Raw genomic sequence first — 18,094 nt, 5'->3', positions numbered from 1 at the left:
ACCCCCCAGACATAATCTGATGCATCCGTCTTTAGGCTCTGCCTGGCTGGGGGTAGTGAGAATGGCTGTCCCTTGTTTTGGTGACAAGCCTTTGCCCACCATCGAAATTCCCGTTGCAGGCATGGAATTAGAGTAATCATTGTTTCCCAACTGTGGCAATGTTGTGTCCAGCCACTTTTTAGGTACCATTGAATTTTCCTCATATGTAGTCTTGCATATGGAATTAGTAAGATGCAGGATGCCATGAAGCCCAAAGCCTGCAAAAGTTTTCTTGCAAATAACTGGGCCTTTGTTGCCATTTCCTTGAAATAGGTAGTCAGTTGCCTTTGTTTGTCTGGAGTGAGATAAGCCATCTGAGCAGTTGTATTTAAGCTTGCACCCAGGAATATTATCTCTTGAGAGGGTACTAGTTTTGATTTCTTTTTGTTGACTGTGTACCCTAGGCATGTTAAAAGTCTTATCACAAAAGTCAGATGCTGTAGTAGAATGTCCTTGTTCTCTGCTTGTATGAGGCAGTCATCCAAGCAAGGATATATTTGTATTCCTCTTTGTCTGCAGTAAGCAATTACTGGTGCCCGGCACTTTGTGAAAACCCTGGGCGCAGTAGATAAGCCAAAGGGCAGTGCAGAGAATTGGTAATGCTTTGAGCCAGCCTTGAATCTGAGGTATCTTCTGCATGATTGCTGGATTGGGACATGCAGGTATGTCTCTTTTAGGTCTATAGTCACGAGCCAAGTCTTGCTGCCCAGCATGGGCAGAAGCTGCTGTAAGGTCAACATCTTGAATTTTGGTATATCCAGGAAAGTGTTTAGAATAGATAGGTCCAGTATTGGTCTCCATGATTTGTCCTTTCTGGGTACCAAGAACAGTCTTGAGTAAAATCCTTGTCCCTGCTCTTGTTGTGGTACTTGTTGAATAGCCTCATGTCCATGAGAGCTGCGACTTGTTTTTGATCCTCTGCCCATTGATTTTTTGGCAGGTCTTGCCAACCGTTTGCCCTTGGCAGGGAATGGAAATGAAACTTGTAGCCTTGTGACACTATGTCTAGAACCCATTTGTCCTGGGTTATAATGTGCCAATTTTGACAAAACAGTGCTAGTTTTCCCCCCTAAGGGTGCTGCCAGAAGATAAGTGCTTGGTACAGGCAGGGGGAAGTCACTGGGACTGTTTCCTGTATGATTGCGATTTGTCCTCTCCACACCTTTGGAGGTAGAAGCACTCCACTGCTTAGACCTGTAGGATCCTTGCAGCTGTGATCTGCCTCTAGGGCATCTGTATCTGCCCCTTTGAGGTCTGTCTCAGACTGGAAAGGACTAATTCTTTGTAGGCCAGTGTCTGCTAAATCTAGGTGGCTGTACCTGTAAGAAATCCTTGACCATTTGCATAGATTTAGCTTTGTCCTCCATTTTCTTTAACACCTCTTCTGCCTTAACACCAAACAAGGTATCATATTGTAAAGGAGCATCTAATAATTTTGCTTTAACATGGTTAGGCAGATTTTGTTCCTTTAACCAAGCATGCCTCCTAATGACAGAACCCGCAACAATAGCCCTGCAGGAGGCCTCCAGAGAATCAAACCCACATTGCAAATTATGCTTTCCAACTTGTTCAGCTGCATGCAATAAATCCTGCATTTCTTTGTTTTCTGCACATTCAGAATTTGCCATCATTTTCTGTTTAAGCAGTGTCATGATATATTGCTGATATTTGACCATATGAAACTGGCAATTTAAGGCCCTTATAGCCAAAGTAGCAGATGTGTAAATCTTTTTCCTCATCTATCTAGAGCCCTAGAATCCTTGTCAGGGGGGTAGGATTTTTTGCAGTAGAAGCCTTGTCCTCTTTTGGAACCTGAGAAATAGTTTCTGGGTCTGCAGTAGGGTTTTTGAAAAGGAATTTATGAGAGTCAGGGACCCTGTAGTATCTGTCTGGTTTAACAGGAGCTGGAGGTAAAGAGTCAGGGGTCAGACTAGACTCCGAGAACACATCATCTACAATGTCCAACACAAGTGGAATAGCTAGAGGCCTGTGTTGAGGTAATAAAAGGAAGTCTCTGAGCCTTTGCTAAGATTCTGAAAAATCTTGGCTCTCCCAGTGGAAGTGCTCCCTCATGGTATGCAAGGTTTCCCCAAAAGAGTAGTCCTCAGGAGGAGAAGCTGAAGGAATTGATTCTTCAGCATCAGAATCCTCATAGGGGGGAAGAGAGTATTCCTGATCAGAAGAGGAATCAGAAGAAATGGAAACCTGATCTGAAGATTCATAGTCTGTCTCTTGCCTAGGCCTCTTAGGAGGGGGAAGGGAACCCCTGATTAACCTTATCAGGAGGGGGATGGGAACCCCTGATCAAGGTAATTAAGTCTTCGGCCATTTTGAGCATCTGTTTTTTGGGCATGGAGGCCTGCCCTTGTGACTGGTGAACTTGTTTCTTTGCCTTTAAAGGTGTTTTAGTCTTTGTCTTTGAAGTTGGTTTAATATATAATTGTTTAGGTCTGAATACACCCTCAGAAGCCGATGCCTGCTCAGCGGCTCCGGACCCATCTGAGGGAATAATCTCCAAGGGCTCCAATACCTTGAGTTTTCTGTGGCCTGGCTGACTCGACGTGGGAGTCGGTAGCGGCCTGCGACTCTAAAGTAACGGGAGTCAGGGGCTGCAAAAGCACCTCACTGAGAACCGGCGACTTGCTTAGGAGAAGCTTTGTCATCGGTTTTGGACCTCGGTTGCCTGTCTTTTTCTTTTTCTTTGCGTTTTTTGTGAACTCCAGTAGTTGGATGGCTATCCGACGACATTGTATAATTAAATCTTTGCCCAAAATAGCTTAATGCAAAATCGTACCGATGCTTAATAGTGCGTTGGTAAAAGCTCTGGTATTCAGGACAGACCTTGGGCTTCTGCAGGCTGGAATACCAAGAGTCAGTATTGTATTAGTGAATTTTAAGGAGCATCTTGTGTTCAGAAACACTGAATTAAGGCATCCTTAAACACCATATGCACAAGGGTTCCACTAAGGACTCAGAATCTTTCATGCCCATCAAATCAAGTTATCTTTTCTAGGACTTCAATACTTTTTGGAAAAAAAATGGTCCCACGTCAAATTCTAATTGTCATAAAATGAGACATTTTCTATTAGAAAGTCCAAAGAAATAATCCTGTCAATGTTATAGTACCCCAGTGTCTCATGGGAGATAATACTTGAAAATGATACTCCAGGCCCTCCTTTTCTAGGTCTGACGTTGACAAGACTGTCAGGAGGGATTCCTTCCTTTTCTTTGGAGGGGTACCTCAAATGCACTGTTATGTTGCCCAAAGGATGACTCTCTGCCAGGCCATAATATATGCTTCTGCAAACCTCTTAGAATCAAATGCAAATTGGGGTATCAGCATAAGAGTCAACACCTGGCCCATAGGCTTTGGGCCTACTATCTAGAAGGAAAGCAAAGTCTCAGTAATGTGGGATCTGCAGAAATTTTTAAACTGGCTGTCTTAACTAGCATCCATTAAAATGACTGGAATATCTAATTCAGGTGGATGACTGGAAACTGTGTCCAGCACGTGTATCTCAGTATCTTCCATAGGCATGTGTGAAACAGCAGCCAAACTTTGAATTTCATCTCCAGAGGCATCAAGAAAATTAAGGACTCCACAATAGACAAGACACAGGGCTTGGGAAGCATGAGACGAGGTGTCTCAAACACTGATGTCAGCTGACCTATGTGGGACTGATGACCGTCTCTAAGGCATCATATTCTCTCCTTGATGAATGTTTAATGGGAATCTTCTGGTACTCCATCTTTTGTGCATTTTTTGTTTGAAGTCTAGAGGTAGAAGACTCACCTGGAGACGTCTGGCCTGGACTAATGTCAAACAGTTCCTGACATTTCTGATTTTACTGGTCGGAGCCTCTTTCTTTTAAGCAACACATTGCTAGTAGAAGGAAACCCAGTGTTTCTCACTTTGAGAAAAAAGACACCAACTGTAGAAATCCATTGGTAGAAACTGCCTTCTGCATGGATACTTGTTCAAACACTTTCCTGTGGATGTCGCTAACTTCAAAAAATTAAAAAAAAAAAATCCAGTTTCCAAAAAGTAACTGTCAAATCCAAAAACAGCAGTCACAATAGGCACAATATCAATAACAATTCAAAGACTAATAAGGGTTCTAAAAATGGGTATTTACTCTTCTCTGCAAGTCAACTGGAATGGACCTGCAGAAGTGAGCTGATGACGAGTTCACTTTTTATAGCAAAAATAACCAAGCAATGTAATGCACTTCTCCTTCTTATGAGAAGTGTGCCAGTACAGTATCACATATGGAGGACTTGTTATGCCAGTACAGAATCACATATGGAGGACTTGTTATGCCAGTACAGTATCACATATGGAGGACTTGTTATGCTAGTACAGTATCACATATGGAGGACTTATTATGCCAGTACAGTATCAAATATGGAGGACTTATTATGCTCATGGAGGGACATCCATAAAAATTCTGGAAGTGGATTGGACATCTGCCTTCAGCAAATTCCATGCATAAGGGATAACATTCCAGTGTAACCCCTACAAAGAATAGCAAAGGCTTTTTTACATACAAAGCAGAAAAAAGGAATGACATGACCAGGCTCAGCAAAGATGGCAGGGAGGTCACTGAAGACGGAACAAAAGCAGAACTGAATTATTTCTCTTCATAAAGAGTGAAAGAATTAAAGTGAGGGTGTCATCAATGAGTGGGAAATGGTTTCCATAATGCAGGCTAAAGAACAAGGACATGGTGGACTGCCTCCTAGGGTCCTCAGAATTCTAACCAGCTTGTGAGTGCTTTAGGACTGGAAGACAGCAACTGTGGTAGCCTTGTACAAGGGGGAAGCAGAAAAAAAATCTAGGGAAATACAGACCTGTTACCCTAACAAGACTGGAAAGAAAAGTCCTGGGGGGGGGGGGGGGGCTGGTAGCTTTCGTAGATGACAACAATCTCCAAAACAACAGATAACCTGGATCATGGCCAGAAAGAGTTGTCAAGTCAAAACTGATCCAGTTTTAGAACTGAGTTACAAGAGAAAGTATAGTTGTGTACACTTCCCATAAATGAGATGTTCAAGTGTATTCACTGTTGCAGTCATCACATTTGGGTTATCTGCTTGCAGTAGCCCTCAGTCGGCCTGATTATCAAAGTCTTGGGTCCTACGTCGGTTGCTGTCTCATCTTCCATGACGTCAGATAGTCAGGGGTATAAAGCATGCAGCCAACGCCATTACATAAGTTTTTCTTGTCCCAGATGTCAGGTGCCCCCCAATGGGAAGCAATTAAATATATATATACAAGGTTACACCTCCAACAAAAAAGCAACACCAAAAAGCTTTAAGCATAGTAAAAAGGAATAGAGGTATAGCCAAAAGAAGTCAGAGGGCTGGAGGGAGGGTAACCAGGACTGCAACAGTGAATACACTTGAACATCTACATTTATGGTAAGTGTACACAACTGTACTATGTTCTTCGTGTTTCACTGTTGCAGTCATCACATTTGGGAGCAGGAAATTAGGTAGCATTAGGACCAGCTATAAGCCCCTGAAAGACTGCACTGGCAAAGCCAGCTCTGGATTTAGAGAAAATTGGAAAATGGTAATGCTTGGTGAAGGTTCATAGGTTCATACTAGGCTATCTGCCCTAGGGCATTTATAAGCCTAGCCAGAATGTGTTTGGCTTTCACCACCCATTTTAAATGAATTTTGCTATGCCCTTTTTCGAGGTTAGTATACTCTGCCTCTGTCCAACAGTGACACAGAAGTGATACCCGGGGTAAACCTACAATCTCCCATCCACTCATCAAGATTCCTCTTGAAGAGTCAATGGGGGACTCTGCCTAACCTGGACTGGGATTTTATTCCAGAGTGAAGGGAGCCTCTGGGTTATGAATCTGTCCCTCCAGCATGTCCTATTTATTTCAGTGCTGAGGTTCAAGTCTCGAGCGCGTAGCTCGATGGGATTTGGATTTTCTGAGGTGCAGCATGTCCATTAATTCTGGGTTGGACATGGCTTTATACGTCAGGCACAGATCGCCTCTGAGCAGGCGGTATGCCACTAAGTAGAGCTGGAGTTTCTTTAACCGGGCAGCATATGGCATCTGTTTGAGCCCTTTGATCCTCTTGGTGAGGTACTTTTGGGGTCTTTCCAATTGCTGCAGGTGTCTGGTAAGGTACATCCCAAAAGGGGCATTGTACTCAAGTATGGGCCTGATGAGTAAAGAGGCACGATGACCTCCCCTGATCTAGATGTGAATCCCTTCATGATTAGGTGGGCTATATAAAATGTTTTTCTAACCACTTTGGCCATGTGGTTGTCAAATGAGAGATTGCTATCAACTTGGGTACCCAGGTCCCTAATTACTTCTTCCGTACTTAATGGATTACCACCTATGTGGTAATTTGTGGGCACTTTGTTTTTGCCAAAGGGGATGACTATACACTTTTTGGCATTTAGCTTGAGGCCATGGCTCTGGCACCAGTTGTCTGTTTCTATGAGGCCCTTTTGTAGGATGCTTGTGTCGGCTGGAGAGTCGATTATGGCGCCCAGTTTGCAGTCATCTGTGAACTTTGTCAGCCACAGTCTTCCGTGTTAGCCTGTACCTCCGAGAAATATATACCGAACAAGAGAGGTCCCAGGACTGTGGGACGCCACTTGTAACTGGTTTGGAGTCTGACATGGCTCCAGCAATTCTAACCATGTGGGTTCTGTCCTTGAGCCAGTTTGCAACACATCTAGTGACATAGGGGTTTATATTTAAGCTGGTGAGCTTATCTATAATGCCCGAGTGGGGTATTGTATCGAAGGCTTTTGCAAGGTCCAGGTAGGCTGTGTGGACCACCTTCCCCTCGTCAATGGCCTTTGTGACTGTTTCAAAGAAATCGACCAGGTTTAAGAGGCAGGATCTGCCCTTAACAAAGCCGAACTGGGTAGGATCCAGTGTCTGTAGGTCCCCAATATCTTTATTTATGAGGTCCATGATGATCCTTTCCATAGTTTTGCAGACCAAGCTAGTCAGGGTTATGGGGCGATAGTTTCCAGGATCCGTTGAGGCACCACCTTTGTGGAGAGGGACCACTGTTGCTGTACGCCACTCTTTGGGTACATATCCTGTAATAAGGCTATGATTGAACAGTAGTTTTATGTTTGGGTTTAGTTCTTCTTGGAGTTCATGTAGGACGCAGCCCGGGACACCGTCTGGTCCCATTGATGCTGTGTTTTTTGCTTTGGAGAAGGCGGCTCTTACCTGAGCATCTGAGATATCAGGACTCTGCTGGGATAGATACTTGCACTTTTGGTGGGGAAGGGGGGAAGAAGTTTGAGCTGAACCTGTCAGCTAGGATGTTGGCAATGTCTGTGGGTTCGGTGTATTTTTTGTCATTTTGGACTAATTCTGAGCATATCTGGGAATTCCCACCCAGGTTCCTAACATAACTAAAGAAAGCCTTGTGATTATCCTTAGTGTCCTGTGCAATTTTTCTCTCGAAGCTGGCCTTAGATGATTTTATGAGTGCCCGTAGTTTTTTGCTAATACTGATCAGAGATGCCTTCCCTTTTTGGGATTTTGCTCTATCATGTAGTAGCTTCCTCCTTCTATTGTATAGTTTGTTTATGGCTGGGGTCCACCAGACAGGACGCCTAACCTTGGAGGATTGGGTCTTGGCTTTATTTGGGATTGCATGATCCATGCATTCTTGAAGGTGTTCATAGAATGCGTTTATAAAGGATTCTGCGGTCTGGGCCATATTTTCCACAGGCCCGGGGGCTTTGAAGGATTTCACCTCGGTTTTGAGGAGTGTGAAATTTGCTTTAGAGAAGTTTTTCACTGTGGTTTTCTGGGCAGGGGCTGGGGTCGGGATGTGAATATCTAGTGAGATTAGTTTATGGTCTGATCTTACCAGTGAGGGATACACTTCTGGTCTGGAGCATAGAGTCCCCATGTTGGTGATGATCAGGTCCAGTATGTACAGAACTCCAATAGCAGCTTCTAGGATGTCCCTGGTAGGGACACCTCTGAGAATGGCTGTAGAGGTAGATTCAGCCCTGGTTGAATGTGGTCTTATCCCCTGTGGGGTAGGTTTTCCATGGTGCTTATAGCAGAAATGAATGCAGTGGCCTGTCCACTTAGAAATGGCTTGCTTTGAAATGGCCTTCCTCTCTGCCCCTGCAGCAAATGCAACCAGTAGCTGTTCAGATTTCCTGAGAGGTTTAGTCCTGTCCAAGTAAAATCTAAGTTGTCTGTGCACGTCCAAGGAGTGCAGTATTCATTCACCTTTGTTCTGTGGATTAGAAAAGAAGGTAGGCAAATTAATGGACTGATTAAGGGCCACACTGGATACCACATTAGGCATGAAGGAGGGATTGGTCCTGAGGGACACCCTGTCTGCGTGAAAGATGATGAAAGGCTCCACTGCCATGAGAGCCTGTAATTCAGACACCCTTCTTGCTGAAGTGATGGCTAGAAGGAAGGCTGTTTTCCAAGAAAGGAATTTCAACTCTGCATTTGCAGCTGGCTCAAAGGGAGGTAGTAAAGTGAGCTTTTCCAGTACAAAGTTAATGTCCCAGGCTGGAGTAGGGGCTCTCCTGGGTGGCCTTAAGTTTTTGGCCCCTCTGAGGAACTGCTTGAGCAGTGGATGAGAGAAGAGGGATGTTTCTGTGTTATAATGAGCTGAAATGGCTGAGGCATGAATTTTGATGGAGGAAAAGGAAAGGCCCTTGTGAAGCATCTCAGTTAAGTACTGAAGAATCTGAGGTAAATTGGGCACTACTGTGCTCATCCCTTGAGTTTGGCTCCAGGAACAGAATCTTTTCCATTTTTCAGCATAAGATTTTCTATTACTAGGCCTCCTTGCTTCCAAAATGACATCCATCACTTGCTTACTGAGGGATGGTAACGAACAGATTAGGTAATTAGCCAGGCTGCCAGGTTCAGGGTTTGAAGCTGGGGGTGCAGAATCTGGCCCTCTTGCTGGGACAGCAGGGCAGGAGTCTGAGGCAGGTGCCATGCTGCCAGCAGTGACACACTGCGCAGGAGGGGGTACCAGTGTTGGCATGGCCAGTCTGGTGCAATCAGTATTTTCCTTGGTTTGTCCTGTTTGATCTTTAGTAGTACCTTGGAGAGGAGAGGCAGAGGAGGAAAGGCATAAACTGATAGGTTTTTCCAAGTGAAGGATAGGGCATCCACTTTCTAAGCTTGTTTATGGGGAGTCCTTGTGCAGAATTTGTCCAATTGGTAGTTCTGGGGGGGGGGGGGCAAACAGGTCCATCTCTGGGCTCCCCCATTTGTTTCTCAACATTTTGAATATCTTTATTTCCAGTTTCCACTCGTGTGGGTCCATGAAATTTCTGCTTAGGTCGTCTGCCAGTGTATTTATCTTTCCTGGCAGGAATTGAGCCTGTAGGTGCACTTGGTAACTCAAGTATGTGTTCCACAGAGCCATGGCTAATCTGCAGAGAGGATATGAGTGGGTTCCTCCCTGCTTGTTTATGTACCACATAACAGTGGTATTGTCCGTCTTTACCAATAATTGTACTGGAAGAATGTGGTCCTTGAAGGCTATCAGAGCATTCTGTACAGCTAACATTTCTTTTTGATTGATATGCAGGTGCATTTGACTTGGTTTCCATTTGCCCTGAATGCACTTCCCTGCCAAGTGAGCCCCCCATGCATAGGCTGATGCATCTGTTGTTAGGGTTTGGGTGGCAGGGGGTAGAGTGAATGGCAGTCCCTTGTTTTGGTGGCAGGCCTCTGCCCACCAAAGGAACGCTATCTGTAGACAAGGTATGATCGGAATAATTGATTCTAGATCCTGAGAATGTTGACACCATAGGCTTTTTAGATGCCAATGTAGTTTCCTCATATACAGTCTTGCATATGGAATTAGTAGAATGCAGGAGGCCATGAACCCCAGGGCTTGCAGTATTTTTCTTACAGACATCTGGGTCTTTGTGGCCAGTAGTTTGAAGTAGACTGTCAAATGAACTTGTTTCTCTGGCGTAAGGTAGGCCATCTGGGAAGTTGTATTCAAGCTTGCTCCCAGGAATACAATTTGTTAGCAGGGTACAAGATGTGATTTCTTTCCATTTATGGTGTACCCCAGAGAAGTTAATTTCCTTACAAATGCCAGATGATTTAGTGGTATGTCCTGGTTTTCTGCCTGAATTAGACAATCGTCCAGGTATGGGTATATTTGAATATTTCTTTGCCTGCAAAATACAATGACTGGAGCTAGGCACTTTGTGAATACCCTGGGAACAGTAGATAAGCCAAACGGCAATGCAGAGAACTGATAGTGCATGTAGCCTGCTTTGAAGTGTAGGTATCTTCTGCAAGATTCCCTTATTGGGATGTGCAGGTAGGCTTCCTTTAAATCCAGTGTTGCCAACCAGGCATTTTTACCTAACATAGGAAGCAGCTGATGAAGAGTTAGCATTTTGAATTTTTGGATTACCAAAAATGTGTTTAGGATAGACAGGTCCAGGATAGGACACCAGGAATTGTCTTTCTGGGTACCAGAAAAAGTCTTGAGTAGAAACCTTGTCCCCCATTCTTCTTCTGGGACAGGTTGAATAGCCCTGATTCCTAAAAGAGAGAGAACTTGCTTTTGAGCCTCTGCCCACGGATTTGGGGGTAGATCTGGCCAACCATTTGGGGTTGGTAAGGAGTGGAAGTGGAATCTGTATCCTTGGGAAACTATATTTAAAACCCATTTGTCCTGGGTAATAAATTCCCAATTTTTTGCCTGCAAGGCAATCTTTCCCCCTAAAGGAGCAGTCAGTTGTGCAGGGCTTGGAAGGTTTAAAGTTAAGTCATTGAGACAGTTTACCATAGGGGGGAGTCTTACTAATCCCTGTTTTGGAAGTGGGAGCCCCCCACTGCTTAGTCTGGTGAATACCTTGGGACTGAAGCCTGGGTGTTCTGCTGGTTCTGGGTTTGGACTGAGAAGGCCCGGAAGAGGCAGGAAAGGACCAATTCTTAGAGGGCCAATGCCTACTGAATCTGGGAGGCTGTACTTGCAGGAAATATTTTAACAGTTTGCATAGATTTAGCTTTTTCCTCCATTTTTTTAAGTACTACTTCTGCTTTGTTGCCAAACAGGCGGTCTTGGTTTAAGGAAGCATCCAGCAATTTAGCTTTAACATGATCCGGCAAAGATTGCTCCTTAAACCAGGCATGCCTTCTAAGTACAGACCCAGTGACAGCAGCCCTGCAAGATGCCTCAAAAGAATCAAAACCACATTGCGAAGTATGTTTTCCAACTTGTTCAGCAGAATACATTAAATCCTATAAATCTTTATTTTCAGCACAGTCAGGAATCAACATCATTTTCTGTTTAAGCAATCCAGTGATATGCTGCTGATACTTTAACATATGAAACTGGCAGTTTAAGGCCCCAATGGCAAAGGTTGCAGAAGTGTATACCTTCTTACCCCATCTATCCAGCGCCCTGGAATCTCTATCAGAGGGGGTAGGATTTTTGGCAGTAGTACACTTAATGCCTTTGGGTCCCTGTGAAATAGTCTCAGGATCCACAGTAGTATTTTTAAAGAGGATCTTGTGAGAGTCAGGATCCCTGTAATATCTTTTCTGGGAGCAGGAGGTAAAGAGTCAGGGGCCAAGCTAGATTCCGAGAAGGCAGCATCAACAATGTCCAGTACAGGAGGGATGGCCAAAGGCCTGTGTTGGGGCAGGAGTAATAAATCTCTAATCCTCTTTTTGGAGTCAGAGTAATCCTGGCTCTCCCAGCGAAAATGCTCCCTAAGAGTATGCAAGGTTTCACCAAAAGAGAAATCCTCTGGAGGGGAAGTAGAGGGAATGGAATCCTCTGCATCAGAATCCTCATAGGTAGATAATGGTAAATCCTGTTCATCAGAGGACACAGAAATTTCAGAGTCCTGATCAGAAGAATCAGAAGGAAAATCAGTCCTAGGTCTCTTAGAGGGGGAAGGGTGGCTTCCCCTGATGAGGTTAATAAGGTCTTCAGCCATTCTTATCAATTGTTTTTTAGGCATAGGGGCCTGACCATGCAGTCTGGGCGTCAGTTTTCTAGGCATGGATCGAGTTTTAGGCCTTGAGGAGGAAGATGGCATTGGTTTAATATGGAAGTCAGTAGGCCTGAATACACCCTCAGAAGCCGGTGCCTGCACAGCGGCTCCAGACCCATCCAAGGTAGAGACATCCGCAGGTTCCACAGTCAAAGAAGCATCTCATGGCATACCGGACTCTGAATGTTTCTCAGCAGAGGCCTGCGAATCTGAAGTAGTGGGTATCAGGGGCTGCAAAAGTGCCTCACTGAGTACCGGCGAACTGGCAACTAGCTTAGGAGAAGCGTTGTAGGCAGCTTTGGACCTATGCGGTCTGTCTCTGTCTTTATCTTTGTGTTTTTTCGGAATGTCGGTAGTCGGGTGGCTTAACAAAGCCATTTCCTGGATAATTCAACCGAGTACCAAAATATTTAGAAGTGTAAATAAACCAACGACGAATAGTTCGAGGTTTGAATAAGGCAAAAGACCGACAGCAAGGTACATCGTGATCTGGGCCTAGGCAAGGAATATAGTACGAATGAAAATCTTTATGAGGTATTTGCTTTCCACAAGGAATACAATCGTTAACTTTTACTGACTGGTTTAGAGCAAGAAAAAGGTTCCCCAATGGGGTACTTAGCTTAATTGAAAACTTCGGTTCTGAAACTCGTAAACGAAAATTTCAGGAGTCGGCTGACCAGCACTTGCAAACTGCTTCTGCTTTGGGCACTGCACGGCAAGAAAGACTGGGGTAATGGTGTCGGCTGCATGCTTTATACCCCTGACTACCTGACGTCATGGAAGATGAGACAGCATCAGACACAGGACCCAAGACTTTGATAATCAGGCCGACTGAGGTCTACTGCAAGCAGATAACCCAAATGTGATGACTGCAACAGTGAAACACGAAGAACATCACCTGGCGTACGGCTGGTGGTTGAAAAGGTCTGAGGGCTGGTGCGTGCAGATGTCACATTTATGGCCCATGTACCTGCCAACATGTCAGACGTCTGACGCACCATCAGGGACTGAAAAAGCTTTGGAAACCTGGCTTGACAAGCAGATGGGAAGAAGGGTAAACCCACTAGTGAATAGTGCAACATTGGAAAAAAGGACATTGGGCACAAGTAGCAGGATATAGGGATAAACAACTCCCCCGATCTGTGAAAGTACTTCTTTTCACTGAATGTTGTGGATCTTTGGAATAGGCTTTTGAAATGTCTGTTGGAGAGGGAATCCATGAAGGCATTCAACAGGGTCTGGAACATGTAGAGTCACTGAATGATACAAAATACAAAGCAAACAGGCCGTTCGGCCATTTACACCTTACCAGTACCTACCCCACCCCACCCTTAGACCTTACGCCCCTTTTTTAAGAAGCAACCAGCCAGTCATACCAGAGATGAATGTGTGGATATCCATCCAATTATCTGATATATCACATTGCTTAATTTGGAGTGGAAGTTTGTTTTAGAGAGGGAGTAAGCATTTTGTGACAAATCTCTCTCTTCCTCTTGTTTTGTTTATTTGATGAAGCAGATTTAGATCTCTCATTTTAGTGATAGACTGTTTGATTTGTGGAGATATAAGAAGTCTTGGACTGCTGGATCCCTATTAGCCTGAAGGACAAGGCACACATTATCCTAACGAGTCTGTAGGATACTGAAATAAAGGGACAATGCTTCCAGTCTTTTCTAGGTAGCTCTTGTCATTTAATCCTTTTTAGTTAGGGACTTCTGGAGTCTTTCCAGTTGCTTGATATGCCTAGTAAGATGCATCTCAAAAGGGGCATTGTGCTCAATAATAGGTCTGATCAATGTGGAATATAGAGAGGTAAGAACTTCCTTGGATCTAGAAGGAATACCTTTTGGAATCAGCTGCACCAGGTAAAAGGATTTCCTAACCACTGTTGCAATGTGATAGTCAAGGGAAGGGAGTTATTTACCCATGTTCCAAGGTCCCTCTCCATAGTTTCATTCTGAAGATGTATGTTGTCTATACTGTAAGATGGGTACAGGGATTGTTGACCAAATGTGAAAATATTGCACTTGTTTGCGTTTAGTTTTACACTGTTTTTTGCACATCAGTTTTGATGTGTGTGAGTTCCATTTGGAACTTCTGCATTTCAGAGAGGGGGCAAGTTTTGAACCCTAAACCACTGGCAAAGAAATCAGCTTGGGAAGTCAGAGTCTTAGTCCTCTATGCTAATTAAGGAGAGCTAGCACAGATGGTGGAGAACTGGTGAAAGGAAAGAGGACCGTAAGGAGGTAGAATGCTGAATGCACTTTAAGGATAAACTAAGAAGACTGATTGTTTTGTTCTGCTGGCAAGTAAATTTAATGCGATAGAATCATCGTAAGTACAACTAGAAAGTTGCATTACTTAAGCTCTAGCAACTCTTAGCATGCTTGGATGCTACAAAGATTCTTTTACAGTTCAAGCACTAACTGAATCAATGGATGAAGTCTTCAGCTCTATATGCACAACCAACAAGAATGCTCATACCACACTCACTCACTTGTCAATTACAACTCATCTGTACTTCATTATCAGGTATTCATAAGGTCTGAAGGTCTGTCTCCATGGAAACATGCTATCTCATCACTGAATAAACCTTTCCATAAAAAATTAAAGCCCCAAAAAACTAACCACGTTCTATGCTCAGCTGGCTCTGAGCATTCCGCAAGTCCTGCAGAAGCTGCCTGTGTTTCTTCTGTGCTTCTTTGAGATTCTCCTTGGTCTTATTAAGTACCGGCTTCAAATCTGTAATAAAATGAAAACAGTGTTAGGCGCTGTTAATGAGATTATAATCATAACCTGTAGTACGCTTGCTGTGAAACCACCCTAAGGACAATTAACCTCCAGATGCTGTGAAAGCTATGCTCAATACCTCAGATTCCTGAGATCAGCTTAAAAATCTATTCCTGCCCCCCCAGGATTTAACCGGTACTAGGTTACTTTGCAGAATAAGGCAACTTGATAAGTATCTTGTAAGGGACATAGCAGAATATAGGTGCTGATTGCAACTCCAAATCACAGAATTGTTACTTGTCGAAGGTACGGCATCACACTATTTTTAACTCGGATTTTTGCTAGGAAGTATAGACAGACAGGGAGTGCAGGGGCAAAGACTCCATGTGGGAGTTTGTGGAGGATCACACACAGACCCTCTTAAAATAAAAATGAAGTTAAAAAAAGTACAGTTTTGTACCTACCATAAATGTAGATGTTCGAGGATCCACATTGCTGCAGTCCTAACTATTGGGTAGTCCGCTGTCCAGTCGGAAAGTATATGGCGGTCGGTCAGGCACGCCAGGGTACTAATGCGCATGACCATATCCTCAGTCTTTTCTTGCCCCAGATGTCAGAAGACCCTAAAAAGACAAGGCCCAATATACCTGCACCAAAAATATGTACAATATATACAAAATTATCAGCATATAACCTCACCTACACAACCACCCCTAAACACAGAGGGAAGGAGGATTGGACTGCAGCAATGTGGATCCTCGAACATCTACATTTATGGTAGGTACAAAACTGTACTATGTTCTTCATTCCACATTGCTGCAGTCCCAACTATTGGGTAATTGGGGTAGAATCCCAAAGCAGAGGAAGGGAGGCTGGCAAATCATAGCGAAGCAGGAGCTGACAACATGCCTTGCAAAATAGCTGTGGCAAAACCAGCCCTAGACTTAGAGTAGAGAGGAAGGTGATAATGCTAGAGAAAGTATGCACTGAACTCCAAGTAGCTGCCTCCAAAATATCCTTAGTTGCCACCCCCTTAGAAATGCTGTTGAAGTGGCAGTAGCCCTAGTGGAATGAGGCCTAATCCCAGCTGGAATCTCCTTGCCATGATGGGAATAACAAAATGCAATGCAAAACCCAATCCACCTAGAAATAGTTTGTTTTGACACAGGCTTGCCCAACTCAAAGCAAAAGAAACAAACAACTGCTGAGACTGCCTAAAATCCTTAGTCCTGCTTAAATAATAACCTTATTACATCTAAATCCCAGTGCAAAAATTTCTTTCCTTTATTTTGGGGTGCATAAAAAAAGTAGCGCATTGTATTACATCTAAAAGTGTGCAAAATCTTCCCCTTTATTTTGGGGTCTGCATATAAAAATAGGCAAATGAATAGTTTGGTTTAAAGCCACACTAGAAACCACCTTAGGCATAAAGGAAGGATTAGTACGAATGATACCCTATCCTTATGGAAAATCAGGGCTCTACTGCTGCCAAGGGGGCCAACTCAGACACCCTTCTTGCAGAAGTAATAGCCAACAAAAAGCAGTCTTCCATGACAAGTATTTCAATTCAGCAGTAGCCGCAGGCTCCATAGTGAGCTAAATTGCTTGCAGCGCCAGATCTTAATGGAAGAAGGACGAGCTTACCTGTCCCACTAACTCAGGTAGATATTGAAGAGCCACTCTCAAATTAGGCTCAGAAAAATCCCAAAATCTTTGTAATACTCCAAAATAAAAATCTCTTCCATTTTCTGCGTACACTTTCCTTGTACTAGGTCTTCTAGCTTCCATAATCACATTTAAAGAATGCAGGGCTGCTGATAGATGAGAGTGAAGCTTGACATTGAGCAGGTGACTGTCCTTCTGAGATAAGTGGAATCAAAGGTAAAGGCCATGGGCTTCCTGCAGACTCCTTAGTAGTGGGTACCAGTGTTGCAGGCCAATCTGGAGCTATTAAAATCATCCTTGGCTTGTCTTGTCTGACCTTTAAGAGCACCTTTGGAAAGAGGCAGAGGTGGAAAGGCACACACATGAGAATTTTTCAACTGAAAGACAGAGCATCACTTTCCAAAGCTGTGTGTTCCCCTTGTTTGTTGATGTACCACTATGTTGTGTTGTCTGTTAGAATCAACTGCCTGGAAGAAGTAACTCCTTGAAAGCCACCATTAGTGCAAACTGGACTGCCTAACATCATACTCATGTTGATATGTAGATGTAGATGCTGTAGTCTGGCAGGCCACTTGTATACATCCACTTTCCATTTAGATGAGCTCCCTTGTTTAGTGAGGTGACATTCCTGAGCCACAAAAAAAATTTTTTTGAGGCAAGGTATATTTGGAATGTGTGTGTCAAATCCTGGCAGTGCTGTGTCATACCATTTGAGAGATACCATTGCAGCTTCCTCATATAGTTTGTAGCATTGGGAAGCACCAAGAATCAAGATGCCATGAACCTAGGCATCTTAGCACTGCTATAACATATTCCAGATGCTGTAGAAGGTCAGGATAGATTTGAATTCCTTTTTTAGCCTAGTAAGCTCCTGGAGCCAGAACGCTTTGTGAATACTCTGGGAGTAGATAAGCCAAGGGCAATGCAGAGGAGAGAGAGAACTGATATTCGAATTTCAGCTCGGTAGATACTTCCTTAGTCTTATAGGCACATGAAAGTGAAGCTTCCCTTTCAGAGATCCTAAAGTTACCATCCAGTGATCTTTGCCCAGCAGGTAAAAAGCTGCTGTATAGCGTCAACATCTTGAACTGGGAATGTCCAGATAAGTGTTGAGGATAGATAAATTTCTTTGGTACTAGGAGTGAGGAATAAAAAAAATCTCGACCCCTTTCTGATACAGGGACTGGCTGAATGGCTCCTATTTAACAGAGAATTTCTTTGAGCCCCCTCTTTCCTTTGTGGAGGAACGGGTGAATGATATCCAACACCCATCTGTCTGAGTAATTAAATCAATTTTTTCTTTTGAAGAGACAGTCTTCCGAATCTACTGGCAGCTGAAAAGGCAGGTCATTGGGTCTGTTCTAGACTGGGAATCATAAGCAGGATATGTCCATCCCTTAGTAAACAGTTTGCATAGACTTAGCTTTGTCCTCCATAGACTTCTTTCATTTAAAACTGCTACACATCAGACTGTAAAGGAGCAAATCCAAAATCCTTGTCTTAACATGCTCAGCTAAATTCTGATCCCTCAACTTGAGCCTTTCTTGAAGAACAGAACTAGTGGCAGCCACCACGACGAGAGGCCTGTGCAGCATCAAAACCACATTGCAAAGAATGCTTACCCACTTGTTCAGACAC

At 43.8% G+C, this 18,094-nt stretch overlaps 1 protein-coding gene across 1 annotated transcript in view; it reads right to left on the bottom strand.

The window, feature by feature from the left end:
* Positions 1–18,094, bottom strand: part of LAMA5 (laminin subunit alpha 5) — a 1,615,491-nt gene that overhangs the window by 336,094 nt on the left and 1,261,303 nt on the right. Inside the window, exon 58 of the mRNA XM_044090412.1 lies at positions 14,690–14,803. Within this exon, the coding sequence (XP_043946347.1) occupies positions 14,690–14,803 (114 nt within the window). The remainder of the gene's footprint in view (positions 1–14,689; positions 14,804–18,094) is intronic.

This window comes from Protopterus annectens, chromosome 12.part0, assembly GCF_019279795.1.
Source record: "Protopterus annectens isolate FY-2018-M chromosome 12.part0, PAN1.0, whole genome shotgun sequence".
NCBI classification, from domain to species: Eukaryota; Metazoa; Chordata; order Ceratodontiformes; family Protopteridae; genus Protopterus; species Protopterus annectens.
Note: the sequence above shows the minus strand (reverse complement) of the source record. Positions and strands in the feature narration are given on the sequence as shown.